This window comes from Mesoplodon mirus (genome assembly GCF_964341445.2).
Source record: "Mesoplodon mirus genome assembly, chromosome: 6".
Classification (NCBI taxonomy): Eukaryota; Metazoa; Chordata; class Mammalia; order Artiodactyla; family Ziphiidae; genus Mesoplodon; species Mesoplodon mirus.
Window position 1 is genome coordinate 29,317,740 of NC_138982.1, and position 19,104 is coordinate 29,336,843.

Sequence of the window (19,104 nt, forward strand, 5' to 3'; positions counted from 1 at the left end):
ACTTCCCTCTTAGAACTGCTTTTGCTGCATCCCATAGGTTTTGGGTCATCGTGTCTCCATTGTCATTTGTTTCTAGGTATTTTTTTATTTTCTCTTTGATTTCTTCAGTGATCACTTCGTTATTAAGTAGTGTATTGTTTAGCCTCCATGTGTTTGTATTTTTTACAGATCTTTTCCTGTAATTGATATCTAGTCTCATAGCATTATGGTCGGAAAAGATACATGATACAATTTCAGTTTTCTTAAATTTACCAAGGCTTGATTTGTGACCCAAGATATGATCTATCCTGGAGAATGTTCCATGAGCACTTGAGAAAAATGTGTATTCTGTTGTTTTTGGATGGAGTGTCCTATAAATATCAATTAAGTCCATCTTGTTTAATGTATCATTTAAAGCTTGTGTTTCCTTATTTATTTTCATTTTGGATGATCTGTCCATTGGTGAAAGTGGGCTGTTAAAGTCCCCTACTATGAATGTGTTACTGTCGATTTCCCCTTTTATGGCTGTTAGTATTTGCCTTATGTATTGAGGTGCTCCTATGTTGGGTGCATAAATATTTACAATTGTTATATCTTCTTCCTGGATTGATCCCTTGATCATTATGTAGTGTCCTTCTTTGTCTCTTGTAATAGTCTTTATTTTAAAGTCTATTTTGTCTGATATGAGAATTGCTACTCCAGCTTTCTTTTGGTTTCCATTTGCATGGAATATCTTTTTCCACCCCCTTACTTTCAGTCTGTATGTGTCTCTAGGTCTGAAGTGGGTCTCTTGTAGACAGCTTATATATGGGTCTTGTTTTTGTATCCATTCAGCCAATCCTTGTCTTTTGATGGGAGCATTTAGTCCATTTACATTTAAGGTAATTATCGATATGTATGTTCCTATTCCCATTTTCTTAATTGTTTCAGGTTCGTTATTGTAGGTCTTTTCCTTCTGCTGTGTTTCTTGCCTAGAGAAGTTCCTTTAGCATTTGTTGTAAAGCTGGTTTGGTGGTGCTGAACTCTCTCAGCTTTTGCTTGTGTGTAAAGGTTTTAATTTCTCCATCAAATCTGAATGAGAGCCTTGCTGGGTAGAGTAATCTTGGTTGTAGGTTTTTCTCCTTCATCACTTTAAATATGTCCTGCAAGTCCCTTCTGGCTTGCAGAGTTTCTGCTGAAAGATCAGCTGTTAACCTTATGGGGATTCCCTTGTGTGTTATTTGTTGTTTTTCCCTTGCTGCTTTTAATATGTTTTCTTTGTAGTTAGCTTTTGACAGTTTGATTAATATGTGTCTTGGCATATTTCTCCTTGGATTTATCCTGTATGGGAGTCTCTGTGCCTCCTAGACTTGACTATTTCCTTTCCCATATTAGGGAAGTTTTCAACTATAATCTCTTCAAATATTTTCTCAGTCCTTCTTTTTCTCTTCTTCTTCTCGAACCCCTATAATTTGAATGTTGGTGCATTTAATGTTGTCCCAGAGGTCTCTGAGACTGTCCTCAGTTCTTTTCATTCTTTTTTCTTTCTTCTGCTCTGCAGTAGTTATTTCCACTATTTTATCTTCCACGTCACTTCTCCATTCTTCTGCCTCAGTTATTCTGCTATTGATCCCATCTAGAGTATTTTTAATTTAATTTATTGTGTTGTTCATCATTGTTTGTTTCACCTTTAGTTCTTCTAGGTCCTTGTTAAATGTTTCTTGCATTTTTTCTATTCTATTTCCAAGATTTTGGATCATCTTTACTATCATTATTCTGAATTCTTTTTCCGGTAGACTGCCTATTTCCTCTTCATTTGTTAGGTCTGGTGGGTTTGGGGTCTCCTTTTTGCAGGCTGCAGGTTCATAGTTCCCGTTGTTTTTGGTGTCTGTCCCCAGTGGCTAAGGTTGGTTCAGTGGGTTGTGTAGGCTTCCTGGTGGAGGGGACTAGTGCCTGTGTTCTGGTGGATGAGGCTGGATCTTGTCTTTCTGGTGGGCAGGTCCACGTCTGGTGGTGTGTTTTGGGGTGTCTGTGGACTTATTATGATTTTAGGCAGCCTCTGTGCTAATGGGTGGGGTTGTGTTCCTGTCTTGCTAGTTGTTTGGCATAGGGTGTCCAGCACTGTAGCTTGCTTGGTCGTTGAGTGAAGCTGGGTGCTGGTGTTGAGATGGAGATCTCCTGAAGATTTTCGCCATTTGATATTATGTGGAGCTGGGAGGCCTCTTGTGTACCAGTGTCCTAAAGGTGGCTCTCCCACCTCAGAGGCACAGCGCTGACTCCTGGCTGCAGCACCAAGAGCCTTTCATACACACGGCTCAGAATAAAAAGGAGAAAAAGTAGAAAGAAAGAATTAGTGATAGAAGAAGTAGGAGCAGAAGAAAGAGAAGGAGAAGGAGAAGAAGAAGAAGGAAGGAAGGAAGAAGAAAGAAAGAAAGAGAAAGAAAGGAGGGAGGGAGGAAGGAGGGAAGGAAGGAAGAAAGAAAGGAGATAAAGTAAAATAAAATAAAGTATTATAAAATATAATAGTTATTAAAATAAAAAATAATTATTAAGAAAAAAAAAACGGACGGATAGGACCCTAGGACAAATGGTGGAAGCAAAGCTATACAGACAAGATCTCACACAGAAGCATACACATACACACTCACAAAAAGAGGAAAAGGGGAAAAAATCATAAATCTTGCTCTCAAAGTCCACCTCCTCAATTTGGGATGATTCGTTGTCTATTCATGTATTCCACAGATGCAGCGTACATCAAGTTGATTGTGGAGCTTTAAGCCGCTGCTTCTGAGGCTGCTGGGAGAGATTTCCCTTTCTCTTCTTTGTTCTCACAGCTCCCGGGTCTCAGCTTTGGATTTGGCCCCGCCTCTGCGTGTAGGTAGCCGGAGGGCGTCTGTTCTTCGCTCAGACAGGACAGGGTTAAAGGAGCAGCCGCTTCGGGGACTCTGGCTTACTCAGGCCCCGGGGAGGGAGGGGCACAGAGGCGGGGCGAGCCTGCGGCGTCAGACGCCAGCGTGACGTTGCACCAGCCCGAGGCGCGCCGTGTGTTCTTCCGGGAAAGCCATCCCTTGATCCCGGGACCCTGGCAGTGGCGGGCTGCACAGGCTCCCCGGAGGGGAGCCGTGGGGAGTGACTTGCGCTCGCACACAGGCCTCTTGGCGGCGGCAGCAGCAGCCCCGGCGTCGCACACCCACCTCTGGGGTCCGCGCTTTCAACCGCGTCTCGCGACCGTCTCTGGAGCTCCTTTAAGCAGCGCTCTTAATCCCCTCTCCTCCCGCACCAAGAAACAAAGAGGTAAGAAAAAGTCTCTTGCCTTTTCGGCAGGTCCAGACTTTTTCCCGGACTCCCTCCCGGCCAGCCGTGGCGCACTAGCCCCCTGCAGGCTGTGTTCACGCCGCCAACCCCAGTCCTCTCCCTGCGCTCCGACCGAAGCCCGAGCCTCAGCTCCCAGCCCCGCCCGCCCCGGTGGGTGAGCAGACAAGCCTCTCGGGCTGGTGATTGCTGGTCGGCACCTCTCCTCTGTGCGGGAATCTCTCCGCTTTGCCCTCTACACTCCTGTTGCTGCGCTCTCCTTCACAACTCGGAAGCTTTCCCCCTCCGCCACCCGCAGTCTCCGCCCGCGAAGGGGCTTCTAGTGTGTGGAAGCCTTTCCTCCTTCATGGCTCCCTCCCACTGGTGCAGGTCCCGTCCCTATCCTTTTGTCTCTGTTTATTCTTTTTTCTTTTGCCCTACCCAGGTACGTGGGGAGTTTCTTGCCTTTGGGGAGGTCTGAGGTCTTCTGCCAGCGTTCAGTAGGTGTTCTGTAGGAGTTGTTCCACGTGTAGATGTATTTCTGGTGTATCTGTGGGGAGGAAGGTGATCTCCGCGTCTTACTCTTCCGCCATCTTCCCCGGAAGTCCTGTTTTTCCTAATTATTAAAGTAGTTCAAAAATAGGCACAAGTGAAAAATCCATGACTAAGTGATTGATTATAATATAGTAATGCAATCTTTATAAAGATTAAAATATTTATTAACATAAGGAGATGTTCATAATATATTACGAAGTGAAAACAGCAGGTGGCACAATAGAATATATTTAATGTGAAAGTAACCATTAACAGTGGTGGCCTGAGTGAAAGAAAGAGTATAGAGGGACTTTGTAAGGGACCTAGTCTTCTGTGCTTGGAAAATCTGTAGATGCCTTAAGTGCGTGTAACTAGCACCTGGGGGTCAGTCTTTACACTGCAGGCAAGAGTCAGCTATAAGAGCGGCTACAGTGGTACCTGAGAAGGAGAGACAGCCTCGTGGGCATCAGACAGACACAGGGTTGAAACCAGGCTCTGTCACTCGTGAGATCAGCCTCCTTATGATCGCGTCTCCATATATAAAATGGAGATACAAAGATCAATCTCTTGCTAGTTGGTTGCCAAGACTAGTATGTTTTTAAAGCCCAGCACAGGTTGGGTTTTCAGCACAAATCCTCCCCTCTTTCCCCTTAACTCTTAACTGTCCCTTCTGGTGGGCGAGCCTGGGAAACTCAGCCAGCCCACGACCGGAGAGCTGAGTAGTGACCGGTCTAGGGCCCTGCCGCTAGTTAGCAGGAGAGCTGGGAACAGTACCACACTTCCCAAAACCTACTCGAATACTCCTCCATCAAATCATGCCAAAAGATGCTGGATTTTTGGATCTGCTGGTCATCAGATTAGGTGTGTGAGCTCTTTGAGCAAAAGCAGCTTTGTCAGAGCCGAGTGGCGTCTGCAGGCCGCCGTGGCATGAGGCTCCCGAGGGGCCGTGAGAGCGGCCTCAGATACTCATCCTGGGAGTTGCTGCTCTGCACCCTTTTCTAGAGTTAATTATTTTCACTGAATTCCTTTCATTTCAAGAGAATGCCATATCAGCCTATGTTATCATCAGACATGAAATAATATCTTAAAATGTCAAGTACAGTTCAAGGCTATTTTTATAACAGAACAAATACAGAGAAAAGCATCTCAGTTAAAAATTAAATAAAGGCATTTGTTTAAATGGTCCTTTAATTGAAGAGGTAATAAAATTGACTGGTTAGCAGTTATTTCCTTATAGTTCTGGAAGCCAACACTGAAAAAGTATTTGTCTTCTCCAAACTCTACCGAATTTCCCATGTCATTACCTCCACATAAGTGAGCTACGTGAATTCAAAGATTTAGAGACAGGAAGTGAAAATCTGTGTTTTATTAAATCTAAACTTTTCCTGTCAACTTTAGAAGACTTTTTCACATGTTCATTTTTCTGTTGCTATAGTCACTCCTGACAGTTGAGCTGAAAACCATTGACAGCAGGAACCTCCGTGGCCGAGTCAGGCTATTTTTAGGTTTGCCATCATTCACACGTAGTTTCATTGCACGTGGGTGAGCTGCCTGCACGGCTCTGATCTGTGAGCAGCTGGGCCGCTGCTCACCCTGCCTGCTCCCAGGGGAGGTGTTTCCCCTCATCTGTTTGGTATTTACACTACTTTCCGGCAGCTTGCCCTTTCATTGGTGGTTCACACAGACAATGGGAGGGTTAAATGCAATGAATTAAGGGAAATTAGAGTTCTGTAGCCCATAGGATCTTAGACTGTTGAAGATGTGGACGCCCAACAGGCCGTCTCACTGGTGCCAGGAGCCCAGACCCCATCCCAGGCCTTGGACTCTCTTCCACTGATGATCCTGCTGAAGCCACACTCGAATCGGTAGTTGGACTTCAGATCTGTTTTATGGCACACATCCTTACTGATTTTGTACTTGTCCTGATGTTTATGTAAGAATTAGCTGTAAGAGGAGGCCATTTTTGAAAATCAGTTTATTTGCCTCTGCAAGGACTTTATGAATCTGATTTGCTGATGTTTATAAAAACAACGTTCAACTGATGTCTTTGGAAATGTTCAGCAAGCAGTTAACTAATGACATTTGAGAAACACAGAAGGAAAATGTGATCACCAGACAGCTTTCCCTCTGTCAACCACACTGTGATAAAAGCTTCTTGTAATTCTTTTAAGAATTTGAAACACTGCATTTAATTGTGGGTAGCATAGTCCTCTGTAGAAAGATAAGATATACGTCACCTGAGGGTCTTGTTAAAAATGCAGATTTTTGACTCAGTAGGTCTGAGCCGGGGCCTGAAAATCTGCATTTCTAACAGCCCCCAGGACACCTGGTGATCCTGGCCCATGACAGACTCCAGGCAGCAAAGGAGCAAGAGAACTTACACAGTCGGGGCGAGATTCAGTTAACGTATTGCTAGTGCTGTCATGCATCCGTAACCCCGCACTGCAGGCACACGTGCAGGAGCTCTGTGGGTGGAGAGCTCACAGGCTCCCTGGCGACATTCAGTGCTGTTCTCAGCCTCTTTCCAGCCTTGCTGTCTCGTCGTGGAAGGCATTTTCCCCCGGGTTGTATTATCAGAAGCCTTGGAAGCATCTTCCTTGCACCAACCCTAGACCTCCTGAGAAAAACTTAGCCAGCTGTACGCTACCTTACCCTTTCCTGGCTCAGAGAACACATCCCTGATCACGTGGCCTCAGTATGGACGATTCATCTTGCATCATTTTGTTTTCCATTTTATGGCTCTCTCCATTTTCCCACATGCTTTTCCAAACTGAATATCTTTCACTCTCTTTCTCTTTTTTAAAGATCATTCCCAAATCCTTTGTCTTTCTTAAACTGTGTCTGACTGCAACACCTGTTCTTCCCACCTCGTACCAGGCTGCCTTTCCACCTCCTCTAACCCCGGCCTCTCCAGCGATGGCCCAGGAAGCAAAAGACTTGTCCCCCCCCCTTCCCCCCACCTCAGTAGAAACAGGCTTGCCACCAACAGCTCGAAGCCTTCAAGGACTTCTTGACCACCACAAGCGTCTCATGCTGAGCTAAGAGCTTGTGAGTGGGGAGAGGGGGCCTGAGGCGGAGGTAAGGAGGCTCGTGTTCACTGCCATGGCTGTGTTTCACTCCCAGCTGAGGTGTGGCACTTGACTGTCCCCAGTCCTCAGGTGGGCAAAACCTTATGGCCTGCAATTCACAAAGAACATATCCATCTTCCACCCAATTCAAAGGGTCTTGTCTGACTAAATGATGTTATTTTAGGATGATCTTAGCCAAACTTCTATCTCGTTGCTCCCACATGAGACGCAGTGGTTACAGAAACCCCAGGATATTTCCTATTAGTGAGGTCCTAGCTGTGTTTTTGCTTTTATTTTTAGAAATATGTATTCTGGCAAAGGCGTCTAACTGTTACTGGAGCTTAGACACCTTTTAAGTTGAAAAGTATGTGCAGAGTCTCTTCTGGTTGACCTGAAGGTGGCAGCCATATCGTGAACAGGATAGATTTTACCTTGAGGAGCCGTGCTTCTGTGCCAGCCTCTGGCTGGCAGGGAGGGAAATCCTGAGAGAAGAATCAGAAGCGGTTGAGACCAGTACAGATTTGGAACTCTGTGCTGAGCACACTCAGCTCACTTAAGAGAACTGTTTATTGACCCGAAGACTAACCTTCAGTGCAATACACGTTGTTTGCCTAGTCTTCCCTTGGGTTTTCCTACGGAGTGTTCCTCTCCTGGTGCTGAGTTTAGGGTCTTCAGCCATTCTGGCAGCTGGATGCAAAGTAGGACCCTTGATTGTATTTTCTGTGTGATCTGCTTTTTGCTTTTTAAGACAATACTGAGCACAAAGCCCCGGACTCAGTCCTGGACTCTCAGACCTTCAGTGACTGTACTTCCCTTCACCCGCCCCTCCCACTTCTCAATCCAGGATTTGCTTGATCGGATTAGTAGCCCTTAATTCTTCACCTGAGAAATCTCTCACCTACATCTATTCCTCAGGAGATAAAAATCAGCCCTAATGTTGGCGGGAAAGCCTCGCATTGGCCATTCAGCCAATATTTCCTAAGTACCTTGTCTGTGATGTAGAGACAGGCTCGGGGTGAAGTGGGTTGGGGTGGGGTGAAGTGGGGGAGCGCTTTTCAAATTGAGCTCAATGTGTATGGAAAGGGTGGACCAAACTCCAGAGTAGGGAGACAGAGCGCCACAGAGAACATGCCTTGTTAGAAACACCTAAAGGGACACGTGGCTTCACAGGAAGCAAGCACGGTCCTCCTGGAGCACCGGTGACCTCAGAGACATTGGCACGGATGGTGGGTTCCAAGTCAAGGGATGTCGTGAACCTACACCACCCACATTTGGAACCAGAAGACCTGGAGTCCAGGACTTGCCGTGCAAAACTGTGCAGTTTCAGAAAACTTTTAGTCTTCAAGCCTCATCTCTGGATGACTGTCGCTAGCATAAAAGATAAAGCAGGAGAGTCCATCAAGCGGGTGCTTGCGGAGGGAAGGCCTGACGCTTGAACAGCCTTAAGGTGGGCTTTGAAGAGAAGGAGGGTGTGGTGTTAGGAGGAGAGTAGAAGGGCCTTCTAGACGGGGAGTGGCATTGCGGGGACACCCAGAAATAGACACCACGGGTTAAAGGGTGAAGACTTGACGCCTACAAGTCTCTCCTAAACCTGCCTTCTCCCAAGACTGGACAACTATGGCACACCCCCCGTGGGCAGAAATCCCTTTGCTAATAATGGTCCGGCCAAAGCCAATAGTGACGAAGTACAGGTCTGTCCCCCTCCTTGACTAATGGTCACTTCTTAAACCGCCCCCACTCTCTGGACGCGTGTGACCCTAGGGCAACCATACACGTGCCCCCTCTGGTTTGTAACAGCCTGTGTATTTCCTCTGGGGCCGTCCTTTATTGTCAGAGGTCAGGGTGACTAAATCTCTGTCAGAGATGAGAGAACTCTGGGAGCAGAATCCACTTACCTGGGTATTTAAGGAACTGGGGAAAGAAACAACAACATACTAAGCAATAATAATCATAGCAAGGCAGCATGATAGACGTGGACCACTCCGATTATCTCCTCTAACCTTCAAGACGGGTGTCACCTGTGTGTTACTGATAGGTTTAGTGACACACAGCCGCATCAGTATCATGGCCCAAGGTCATCCAAGTCCAGGCTGTTGGATGACCACTCCAGTGCTCCGGAAAGCTCTGAGAGAAGTGATTGGTGTTCACTTCCCTGGGAGAAGTGAAAGGTGACTTCCTGCCGCTGGCTGACCTCCCTTAGGTCAGTTCCACCACCAGATAAAGGGCACTGGCATCTCAAGGCAGTCGAGTCGCTGCCATGACTCCATCCTGTGCCTTTTCATATCTCCGGCTTCCCCATCAGTGCCATATGCATAAATGGTGTGTGTCAGGAGGTCTCAGGAGTCCAGCCAGTATGGAATCTGATCCTAGCTCTGTCCAGTCATGGGACCTCGCATAACAGACCTGGCATTTCTCAGCTGGGCTCTCATTTCTATGATAGGATGATGGTCCTCATCCAGAAGGGTTGTTGGGATAGTCAGATGAGGTAAGGTGGCTGTGTAGACATGGAAGCTCCCGGGTGTTGAGCTTCTGCAGTGGCCTGGGTGCTGTGCTGTTTATTTATGCTTCACACTAACCCTCTGGGGAAGGGTCTGTTATTACCCCTCAGGCACAGGGATGTTAAATGACCTGCCCAGTTTCACCTCCTCTGTAGACAGATGTGAGTTCTCCTTTTGTCCCCTTTTCCTGCCCTTCTTAATGAATATAGGCTTCTGTTATCTTTGTACCCGGCGTATAGATGAAAACACTTTTATTATAGCATTGAAAAGAATTTTAGGAAATTGAAAAAGTAGTTCGTGTGCCATTTCCATTATCCTTAGAGAGAGAGAGACCCATTTTTGCGGCATTGACATTTCATTAAAAGTAGTGGAGACCCCATGGGATTGTGATGTTGATGAGATTTTTGTGTAATTTCCACAGAAGCACTTAGTTTTGTGAGGTTTTCCCCTTTAGTTTCAGTGCCCCAACATCTGTAATAGGTAATGCTTAAATAGAAGGAGATTATATAGAACATAATCTTCCTTCTACACAGAAACAAAAAGAAAGGACCTTTGTGTCATCATTTATATTATTCTGCCTCTTACTAGAAGGAAAAATGTGCACTAAACATTTCACATTTCTGCCTTCAATATTATAAAGTATGAAAAGAGATCATTATGTTTTTCTATTTTTACATGCAGTGCATTTGTGACTGAGACGTTATATATTACTAAAATGGTTGTAAATGCTGCCTTGAATCAGTTTATAGTGGAAGTGGCTAGGCAAAGGATTTACACGGTCAGTACTTTGTGAGGTAAATAAAAATTCTTGTATTCAGGACATTTAGCAGCCTCTGTAGGTGCCCTTTTGTTTTGACTTGGATTTCTGTACCCTGGATTGCACAGCTAGTCAGCTCAGTTGATTACAGGAGAGGTTTAGCCTTAAAATTAAGTGAACATTTTATGTGGGTTTTCAGGGGAGAATCTCCTGGTTTTCATCACCTTCAAAAAGGTGAACTTTGATCCAATCCAAAGAACCAGGCTGGGCTTCCCTGGTGGTGCAGGGGTTGAGAGTCCGCCTGCCGATGCAGGGGACACGGGTTCGTGCCCCAGTCCGGGAAGATCCCACATGTCGCAGAGCGGCTGATCCTGTGAGCCATGGCCGCTGAGCCTGCACGTCCGGAGCCTGTGCTCCACAACGGGAGAGGCCACAGCGGTGAGAGGCCCGCATACCGCAAAAAAAAAAAAAAAAAAAAAAAAGCCAGGCTGGAGAACTGCTGGGTGGGAGTGCACTGCTGAGGACACCAAGGCTCTGGGCTCCTGCCCTCCCAGGTGCGCCCTTGGCCTTGGTCCCCTTTCATTAGAGGAACTGGATGACTTTGATCCTGTGTGACAGGTGTAAGGTCGGATCTTAACAAACGGCATTGCGAAACAGAGGAAAGCTTCAAGTGAGTTTTATTGGGGGGCGCTCCCGGGCGAGGTTCACTGGTCCGAGAGAAAGGGGCCAGAGAAGTCGCACCCGGGCGAGGGTTGGGCAAGATTTTATAGGGGAAGAAGGGAAAGCGGTGTGGTGAATCTGGGAGGGCGCAGGGTATTTCTTATTTGGTGGTCGCAATATCTGGTGCCGGTTACATCAGTCTTGGGACCGCTAGTCCCGCCCCTCGAAAGGCGGGAAGGCTGGGCCGGGTGGAAAGCCCCCAGGTCAGTTCCTGGAACTGGGTGGTCCGGAATGTCTCCAGGTCAGTTTCTGGAACTGGGTGGTCCGGAGAGTTTCGGTCTGATGCAACCTATGAATCTGATTGCGTTCCCCTGCCTCGGGCCAGTTGGCCTTACAACAGGTAGGCAGCGTGGCTGCTGTACTGAGTCGAGAAGTATTCCCCCCATTCATGTTCACCCGGAACCCGTGAATGTGACCTTATTTGGAAAGAGGGTCTTGACAAGTGTCATCGAGTTGAGACGAAGCCGGGAGGAGGCAGGAAAGAACACTTCTCTCCAGCCTGCAGGGAGCGAGGCCCCAGCGGCACCTTGGCTTTCACTTAGCACCTCTGGAACGAGAATACATTTCTTTCGTTTTAAACCACCTAGTTTGTAGTCCTTTGACACGATTACAGCCACTGCTCACATTAACCCCCAAAACAGTAGAATAGACACACCAGGAGGTTATTTATTTTTTTCTTAAGTCAAAGCAGCCCAGAGGCAGGCCCTGGGAGCAGGTATGGCAGCTCCACTGTGTGCTGGGGCCCCGGGCGCCTCCCGGCCACGCCCACAGCGCTGGGCGGTGATCCTCACCCAGGTGCTTGCGAGGTGACCTGCAGGGGTCCTGCCAGTCTTTCAGGCAGCACGAGTGGGCAGCGTAAAGGCCCCAAAGGCACAGACGGAGCCAGTCCCCATGGGGAGCTTTCCAGAGGCTCTTTCTGCCGGCTTCTCTTACAGCTCTTGGGCTACCACGGTGTCACGTGACCACCGCTGGCAGCGAGGGAGGGCGCACCGCAACCTCTGGGACCCGCCGGTGAGGAGGGTTTGGAGGGTGGGGTTGGTGTCGCCCCCCCCAGCAGCCCCGCCACCTCTTTAGACCTGAGAGACAGTGTGGCGGCTGTGAGGATCTAGGCTGTGGCTGCTGGGGTCTCAGCAAAGGAGAGCACAGGAAGGGAGGGGCCTTGAGAAACAGGGAGCATATCCCCACTTAGGCCTGAAGGACCAGGGTTTCTGTTACTGCAGCTTCCCCAGCCCGCCCTGCCGGCATCACCACTACCCCTCTGGAGTATACGGGCCACGGGAGGCTCACAGCAAAGCAGGGCGTCCACGAGAGCGTGGCTAGGCCTTCTTGGTTCATGGGATTTTCGGCCCGCACGGCCAGTGATGTGGTACGGCCTCAGGTCTGTAGTGGGAGGGTAAATCTATACACTTAAACTCGGGTGTGCAGAAATCTCGCTCTGAAGTTCCAGTCCCACCAACGGCCGTCTGAGGCCTAAACACTTGCCAGTTAGAGGCAACTCGATTTCCTACCAGTTAACCACCTTGTCTGGACCAAGACCCACAGTTCATCTCCCCACTCTGTCTCTTCTTCCTGCCCGGGTGGTGTCAGGATTCTGGTCTGTCTCACGTGTCCCTCTGTTACTTGAGGAAGGGCCTCTGAGTGCCCTCCGGGTCCTTGCCGGCCTCTAAGGAAGGCTCTGTTCCCGCATCTTTCTAGGCCTCTGTCCCCACTGGAGCCACTGACTGCCCTGTCAGCCAAGGCCTGTGGTCCTTACTGCTGCCGACTGTGGGTCCCACCACTACGTTGGAGACAGGAACCAGGCAGTCTGGCCAAGCCCTTTGGCTCCGTGCGATGTTCCACAGCAAACTCTCCAAGGGGCAACAGGAGACAAGGTCCTGCAGGGCAGGACATAACCTATCACAATTGCTCTCTACAGATCGCCTGTCTTCCTGGCCCCCGATTTGCCAGGTGCGGCCTCTGTTACTTCCTTGGACGGGAGAACCCCCCGAGCTTCCTCCAGCTGTCCCTGTGCCCCTGCATCCGCTAACTGAGCTTCCTCCCGGGGCCTGGGAGCTCTCCCCTGCTGCCTCCGCCTCCACGGCCGGAGCTGGGGATCTGCCCCCTAGCGGCTCAGTGGGGCAGGGCCACCGCCCTGCCAAACTGCCCAGGCAGCCCTGGGCCCCGAGCTCTGCCTTAAAACTGATTCACTTTGTTATAAAGCAGAAGCTAACACACCATTGTAAAGCAATTATACTCCAATAAAGATGTTGATAAAAAAAAAATGCCTAGAAGATTTGAAAGAGAATTCCTCAAGTTAAAAAAAAAGTCATTGAAATTTAAAATTCAATAAATATTTGATACAATAAGGCTAGCCTACTCTAACAAAAAGATCCAACAATAATTCAGTGCCTTAAAGGGGACTAAAGTTGACTTTCCTCCCACATAATAGTCTGAGGGAATGTTCAAGGTAAACGTTGAGCCTCTATTTCATTTGGCCATTCAGGGATACACTATCCTCCAGGTCCTTGTTTTCATCTATAGGTGGGGTAGTGAGTTGTCATGCGTTCCAGATAGCTAGAAGGGACAAGAGAGAATGGAGGAGTTATGAATAGGCCTTATTACATTTCCATCCTGGAAGTGGTATACTTCTATTCTGTTCATGTTTTATGGACAAGAACTTAGACCTAAGTGTGCTCCTTGGTAATTCCTCCTCTCACCCCTCCCCAGCCCACTGACCCCAGGCATACATTGTCCTACTTTATGTAACCATAAATTACTTTGAATTTTCCAGAATTTTAAATAAATAAAATTATATGGTAAAAAAAAAAAGAAAAGAAAAAGCCAAGCAGTCCTGAAAACAAAGGCAACCCTTCTCAGTCCTCGCAAAGACCTACAGAACTGTCTCTGGTCAGTCTTCTGCAGTTGGTTGTCGTTAATGTCATGTTGAGTGGATTTTATGGTGGGTTTTTTGTTGTTGTTTTTTAATTGAGAGAGAACAAATTGTTACAGGCTTTTAAGGAAACCAGAAACATTCGCTCTCTAATTATATCTATTATTCCATTCCCATTCATCTTGCTCTCTTGCTTTGAAGCAGGCCTTTCTATTAGCCAGAAACTGCAGTCACATTTTCTGAATAAGTTAAGGCTGCTGTTTTTCTGCTACTTTCTGTAAGAGGACTTGTCAGTATGGTCTGTAGATTTATTCGTAGCGAAGGTTCTGATAAACCGGCTGGACTCACGTAGATAGCACCAGTCTTCGCCTTGCCCCTCGCTGGAACTACTCTTTGCAAGTATTGAGGGTAGCAGTGCTCTGTGGTGCAGGTTCCAGGGATGTTTTTCCATGTTTGTTCAGTCGGTCGGTCAGTCAGTACTTACTGTGCGCCTGAAATGCGCCAGCCATTCTGCTGAGGGCTGGGGGTGTAGTCCTGAACCAGACCCTACGGGCGCTGATGGACCACAGACAAGCCAGCAGACTCCTGTGCTAATGTCGGGTGTGACAGGGCTTACTGTCGAGGCAGTAGAAGAGCTGGTGGGGGAGACCAGAGGGTGGCCTGGGCCGCTTGGCTGTGCTCCCTGGAGGCCGCAGGGGAGCCGAGGGTGGACCCCTGAGGGGAGCGGTCGGCAGGGCTCTGGGGACAGAGCCTCCAGGCCCCGGGGCAGGCAGGATGCCGCCCCGCCTCTCCTGCCACGGGCCTCAGGGGCCGGGCACAGAGCAGAGGAGCCCCGCCCAGAGACTGGGCCAGCTTGGTGCAGTGAATGACTGAGAACGGGGCTTGTGAGGCCTCGTAAGTAGGGTATTGTTAAGGGCCAGGAAATAAGGAAGCAGGTGTTAACGGAGGGTGAGCCTGCTTACTGCAGCAATTCTCAATGTGGTGCTCGGATGGTATCTTTGTAAAAACGTGTTTCAGTTCCCCACCCCACCCCAACACAGTCTCCTGCGTAGCGCTGGGGAGGGGGCTTCCACTCCTGCGCTCCCCTGAGAATCCCCTCCTCGGAAGCCACAGTCCCCAGCAGGGCTGGGTGCCTCCCTCAGGCGTGCGGTGGGGAAGGCCGAGGTCCCCTGCTTGCTGAAGCCCTTGGTGGGCAGCTCAGCTTGGTGAGTCCTCAGATCAGGTCTGGCTAAAGGCCTCTCCAGCAGAGGCCAAGCCTCCTGCAGGGCATAGGGAAGCAGTTCCTGTGAAGACCCTGGGTTAAGTGTTGCTGACTCCGTGAGCTTGTTCTTTTATTTTTAACATTATGTTGAATTGACAACATACCGTGCTGTTTACATTTTTTAAAGATGGTGTCTTTAACGTACGTCACCTGGGAGGACCTGGTCTTTACTTAGCGAGAGGGGTCAGGTAACAGCATTGAGCTCTGAGAAGTGTAGGAAGCCCAGCGGAAACACCTCCTCGCAGACGCTGCCCACCATGTCTAGGTCAGCAAGGGGCGCCCTGGGCCCTCTGGAGGAGTAAGACACGTCTGTCACCGTGAGAGCGCATCCGTGGGATGTTGGGGGAGGCTGTGTGTACAGGCTCGGTGCCCCCCGCGCTGTGTCTGGCACCTGCCCCATCTCTAGATGGGCAGAGCGTCCTTGGTGGGAAGAGTTGCTGTGAAACTTGGCAGAAGCCTTCCCCAGCTTGTCTGAAGTGATGCTGTGACAGCAGATAAGTTACACCCAGGGCACTGGTTACAAAATGTCATTCTTCTATTTTCAGTAAATATTCAAGAAGTGATTCTACAAGAAAATTTGGAAAAAGAAGATCAAATTCTGGTTTCCCTGGCGGGACTAAAGCAGGTATGTCTGCTGCTCTGACTTTGTGTCGCACAAGCCACCCTTGCAGTGCCTGTTGGGGAGGGCACCAGGGCACGGGTACCGTGACATCAGAGCCAGTGTCCCCTGGCCCTGCGTCTCCTCCCAGACAGACCCCTCCTGACTCTACCTGCTCAGGGCCCTGCTCCGCCCAGCAGTTACGTCTGACCAGCCTGCAGCCCAGACCGGTTTCTCATTTCCCACCCCTGCCCCTTCCTCTTAGCCAAGCTGTTCTGTTTGCTCCACATTGAAGCTGCTGTGGGGTGTGTGGTCCAGCTCAAGTCCAGTCACTCATCACGAATGTCCTGGGAGCACAAGGCCTAAACGATCACCTCCTATAACAGGCCTCAGCCCCTCAAGGGCCGCAGTGACTCGACCCTTGAAGGACTGAATGGAACAGAAATGTCAGTGAAGAGATGTGGCCTGCGTTATTAGCCCTCAGCTGGGGTGGGCCCCTTCAGAGGCTGAGGGCTGTTCCGTGGAGCCGGGTGTGAGGGCACGTGGTGCTTCCTGCTCTAGGATAACCACCAAGGGCGTGACAGCCCATCTGCCCCTGTGAGAACCTGGCCATTCAGGCTGTAACGTCTTCCTTGGTCATTCGTAAGTCAGTGGTTTTGATATAGAGCTGGATTTTTCTCCTGTTCTTTCTTTCTGATGGTTATAAATTCATATCCACACTCTAAAAGAACAGTCAATGACAAGTCTGATTCAGATGTATTCGAGGTTTAGCTGACATTTAAAACCAAACTCATTCATCTTTCTCATGGATATTCTTCTTCTTTGAAAACAGATCAAAGACATTCTAAAAGGTTCCCTGCGTTTCAACCAGAGCCAGCTGGAAGCCGAGGAGAACGAGCAGATCACCATCTCAGATGACCACTACTGCTCCAGCGGCCAGGGTCACCTGCCCAGGGCCACCAAGCAGGTACAGGCGCTCTGAGAACACTGTCACATTAGCCTGAGACAGAAGGGGAGGGGGGATGCACACACATTCAAATTATGGATAATACAAGCCCACCAAAGTTACTTCACGTGACCGTGTGTGAAGTTCAACTGTAAAATACGGGTGACCTAAGCCAGGGGTGATGTGCATAGCTGTGCAAGTTGTGTACCGCAGTGCCCTGGGCAGTCCCTTCAGAGTAGACTAGTGCCTCCTGGAGTTGTGCCGTGCACACTCTACACACCTGTATGCAGCAGCTTCGGCCTGAGCTTCCTGCCGGTCCCACCGTGCAGTGTTAGAAAGCTGGGTCTCTGCCTCCGTTATTGGTCAGTCGCCGTCAGCTGATGCCTCCACCCCCTTTAGCACAGGAAGTACTACCTCTGCTTTCCTAATGCTGTCTTGACTGTACTTCACTGGCCTAGGACCTCTTTGGCCTTCATGGGGAGGGACTTCTCAGTGTCCATCCTCTAAGCCACATAGGTCAGCAATTGTTTTCTGTAAAGGGCCAGAGAGTAAATATTTTAGGATTTTCCCACACGTGCTCTCTGTCACATATCTGTTTTTGTATTTGGCGTGCTAGCTTGCTCGTTTCTACAGCCCTTTAAAATTTACAAAACAGAAACAGACTCACAGACTTGGAGAACAAACTTATGGTCACTGAGGGAAGAAGGTTGGGGCAGAGGGATCAATTAGGAGTCTGGGATTAACACATACACACTACTATATATAAAATAGATAACCAACAAGGACCTCCCTGTAGCACAGGGAACTCTACTCAATATTCTATAATAACCTACATGGGAAAAGAATTTGAAAAAGAATAGATACATGTATATGTATAACTGAATCACTTTGCTATACACCTGAAACTAACACAACATTGCCAATCAACTATATGCCAATATAAAATAAAAATTTAAAAAGTATATATGTATACATAAGCCATTCTCAGCTTGAGAGCCACACAAAAACAGGCCACAGGCTGGATTTGGTCCACGAGCTGTCGTTTGCTGACCTGCGCTCTTGGGTGTCAACATGGTGTGTAATTTGTTCTAACATAGAATCCCAGAATTTTCCAGTTAGGAAGGATCAAAGAAACACCTGCTCGGTTTACCAGTGAGGAATTGTTTTCTGAACCCGTGTCCCAGTTCAGTCAGCTTCCAGCTCCACCACGCTGCCTCCCGGTGTGTGATCTGATGGGACTAAACATTCCTAATAATATTCTTTTTAAAATGGTGTGCAGAGTTTCATCTTGAAAATCTCCCATTAGCTCTCATCTAAGTTACTTTCTCAAAAACTAGCATCCAGATGCTTGTAAATTATGTTTTGTGATTTTAAAGAAGCAAAGTGACATTTTAGAATGGGACTTTTTCAGTTTTAAGAGTACTCTTCCAGAAGAGAACCGTGTGTGGTCCGTTTCATCCAGCTTTAGAAGGGAATTTTCAGAGAGCATTTTCAGTCTGCATTTTAAAGCCACATGAATCCAACAGTAACATTGCAAGCTTACCTCGATTAGTTCCTCCAGATTCCCCTTCCATGCCCAGATGTTTAATTTTCAATAATTATTTATTTATTCACATATTATTGAGCTTAGGCCCACCCCCAACCATTTTTATTCGACAATTTTATTTTAAAATTTAGCGTGATTTTTTTTTAGTTGAATGTCTAAAAATACTACAGAAAAAGAGCTTTGAAGAACACTAACAAATTTGCTAATTGAAAACTTCTTGAGTATACTTTGTAATCGTCCTTCCCAGTTTTCAGATTTGTAAGAACCTACCAGTTGCCAGCGCAGCCCCGACAGACCCAGTGCAGCCTCCACATGAGCTGGCCGTGAGCCGGGAAGGGCGATGCAGTGTGATAGGCCCTCGTTCCCGCAGAGAACTGGGCTCACCCCACCTTGGAGCAGAGGGCCCTGTCCCCCTGCCAGTGCCCCTCCCCACCAGGGACTAAAAGGGCGCCTCCTTTGTGGCAGTGCACGCACCCCACTCCCCCCTGGGAAGCTGGTGGAGATGTGGCTGTTCTTTCCCTCTGATTATACATCTTCTCTCGAGCTCTGCCAACAGCAGAGGGGAAACTGTTTTTTCCTCTTTTTAAATTAATTTATTTTTGGCTGTGTTGGGTCTTCATTGCTGTGCACAGGCTTTCTCTAGTTGTGGCAAGAGGGGGCTACTTTTCGTTGTGGTGCACGGGCTTCTCATTGCAGTGGCTTCTCTTGTTGCGGAGCACGGGCTCCAGGCGTGCGGGCTTCGGTAGTTGTGGCACACAGGCTCAGTAGTTGTGGCTCGCGGGCTCTAGGGCGCAGGCTCAGTAGTTGTGGCGCACGGGCTTAGTTGCTCCGCGGCATGTGGGATCTTCCTGGACCAGGGATCGAACCCGTGTCCCCTGCACTGGCAGGCGGATTCTTAACCATGGCGCCACCAGGGACGTCCTGGAAATTGTATTCTGTGGGGTGAAAAGAGCCTCATTCTGTGCCTCCCTTCCGCAGTCTGTCCTTCACACACTCCTTTGTGAATCTTTGGGAGGTTTTGGATGAACTTCACTCAAATCTACCACAGCAGAAGGAGG

At 48.5% G+C, this 19,104-nt stretch overlaps 1 protein-coding gene across 2 annotated transcripts in view; it reads left to right on the forward strand.

The window, feature by feature from the left end:
* Positions 1-19,104, forward strand: part of TBC1D5 (TBC1 domain family member 5) — a 563,684-nt gene that overhangs the window by 539,237 nt on the left and 5,343 nt on the right. For both annotated transcript variants that reach the window (XM_082625793.1, XM_082625794.1), the window contains 2 exons: positions 15,502-15,581; positions 16,387-16,521. In XM_082625793.1, coding sequence (XP_082481919.1) covers positions 15,502-15,581; positions 16,387-16,521 — 215 coding nt within the window. The remainder of the gene's footprint in view (positions 1-15,501; positions 15,582-16,386; positions 16,522-19,104) is intronic.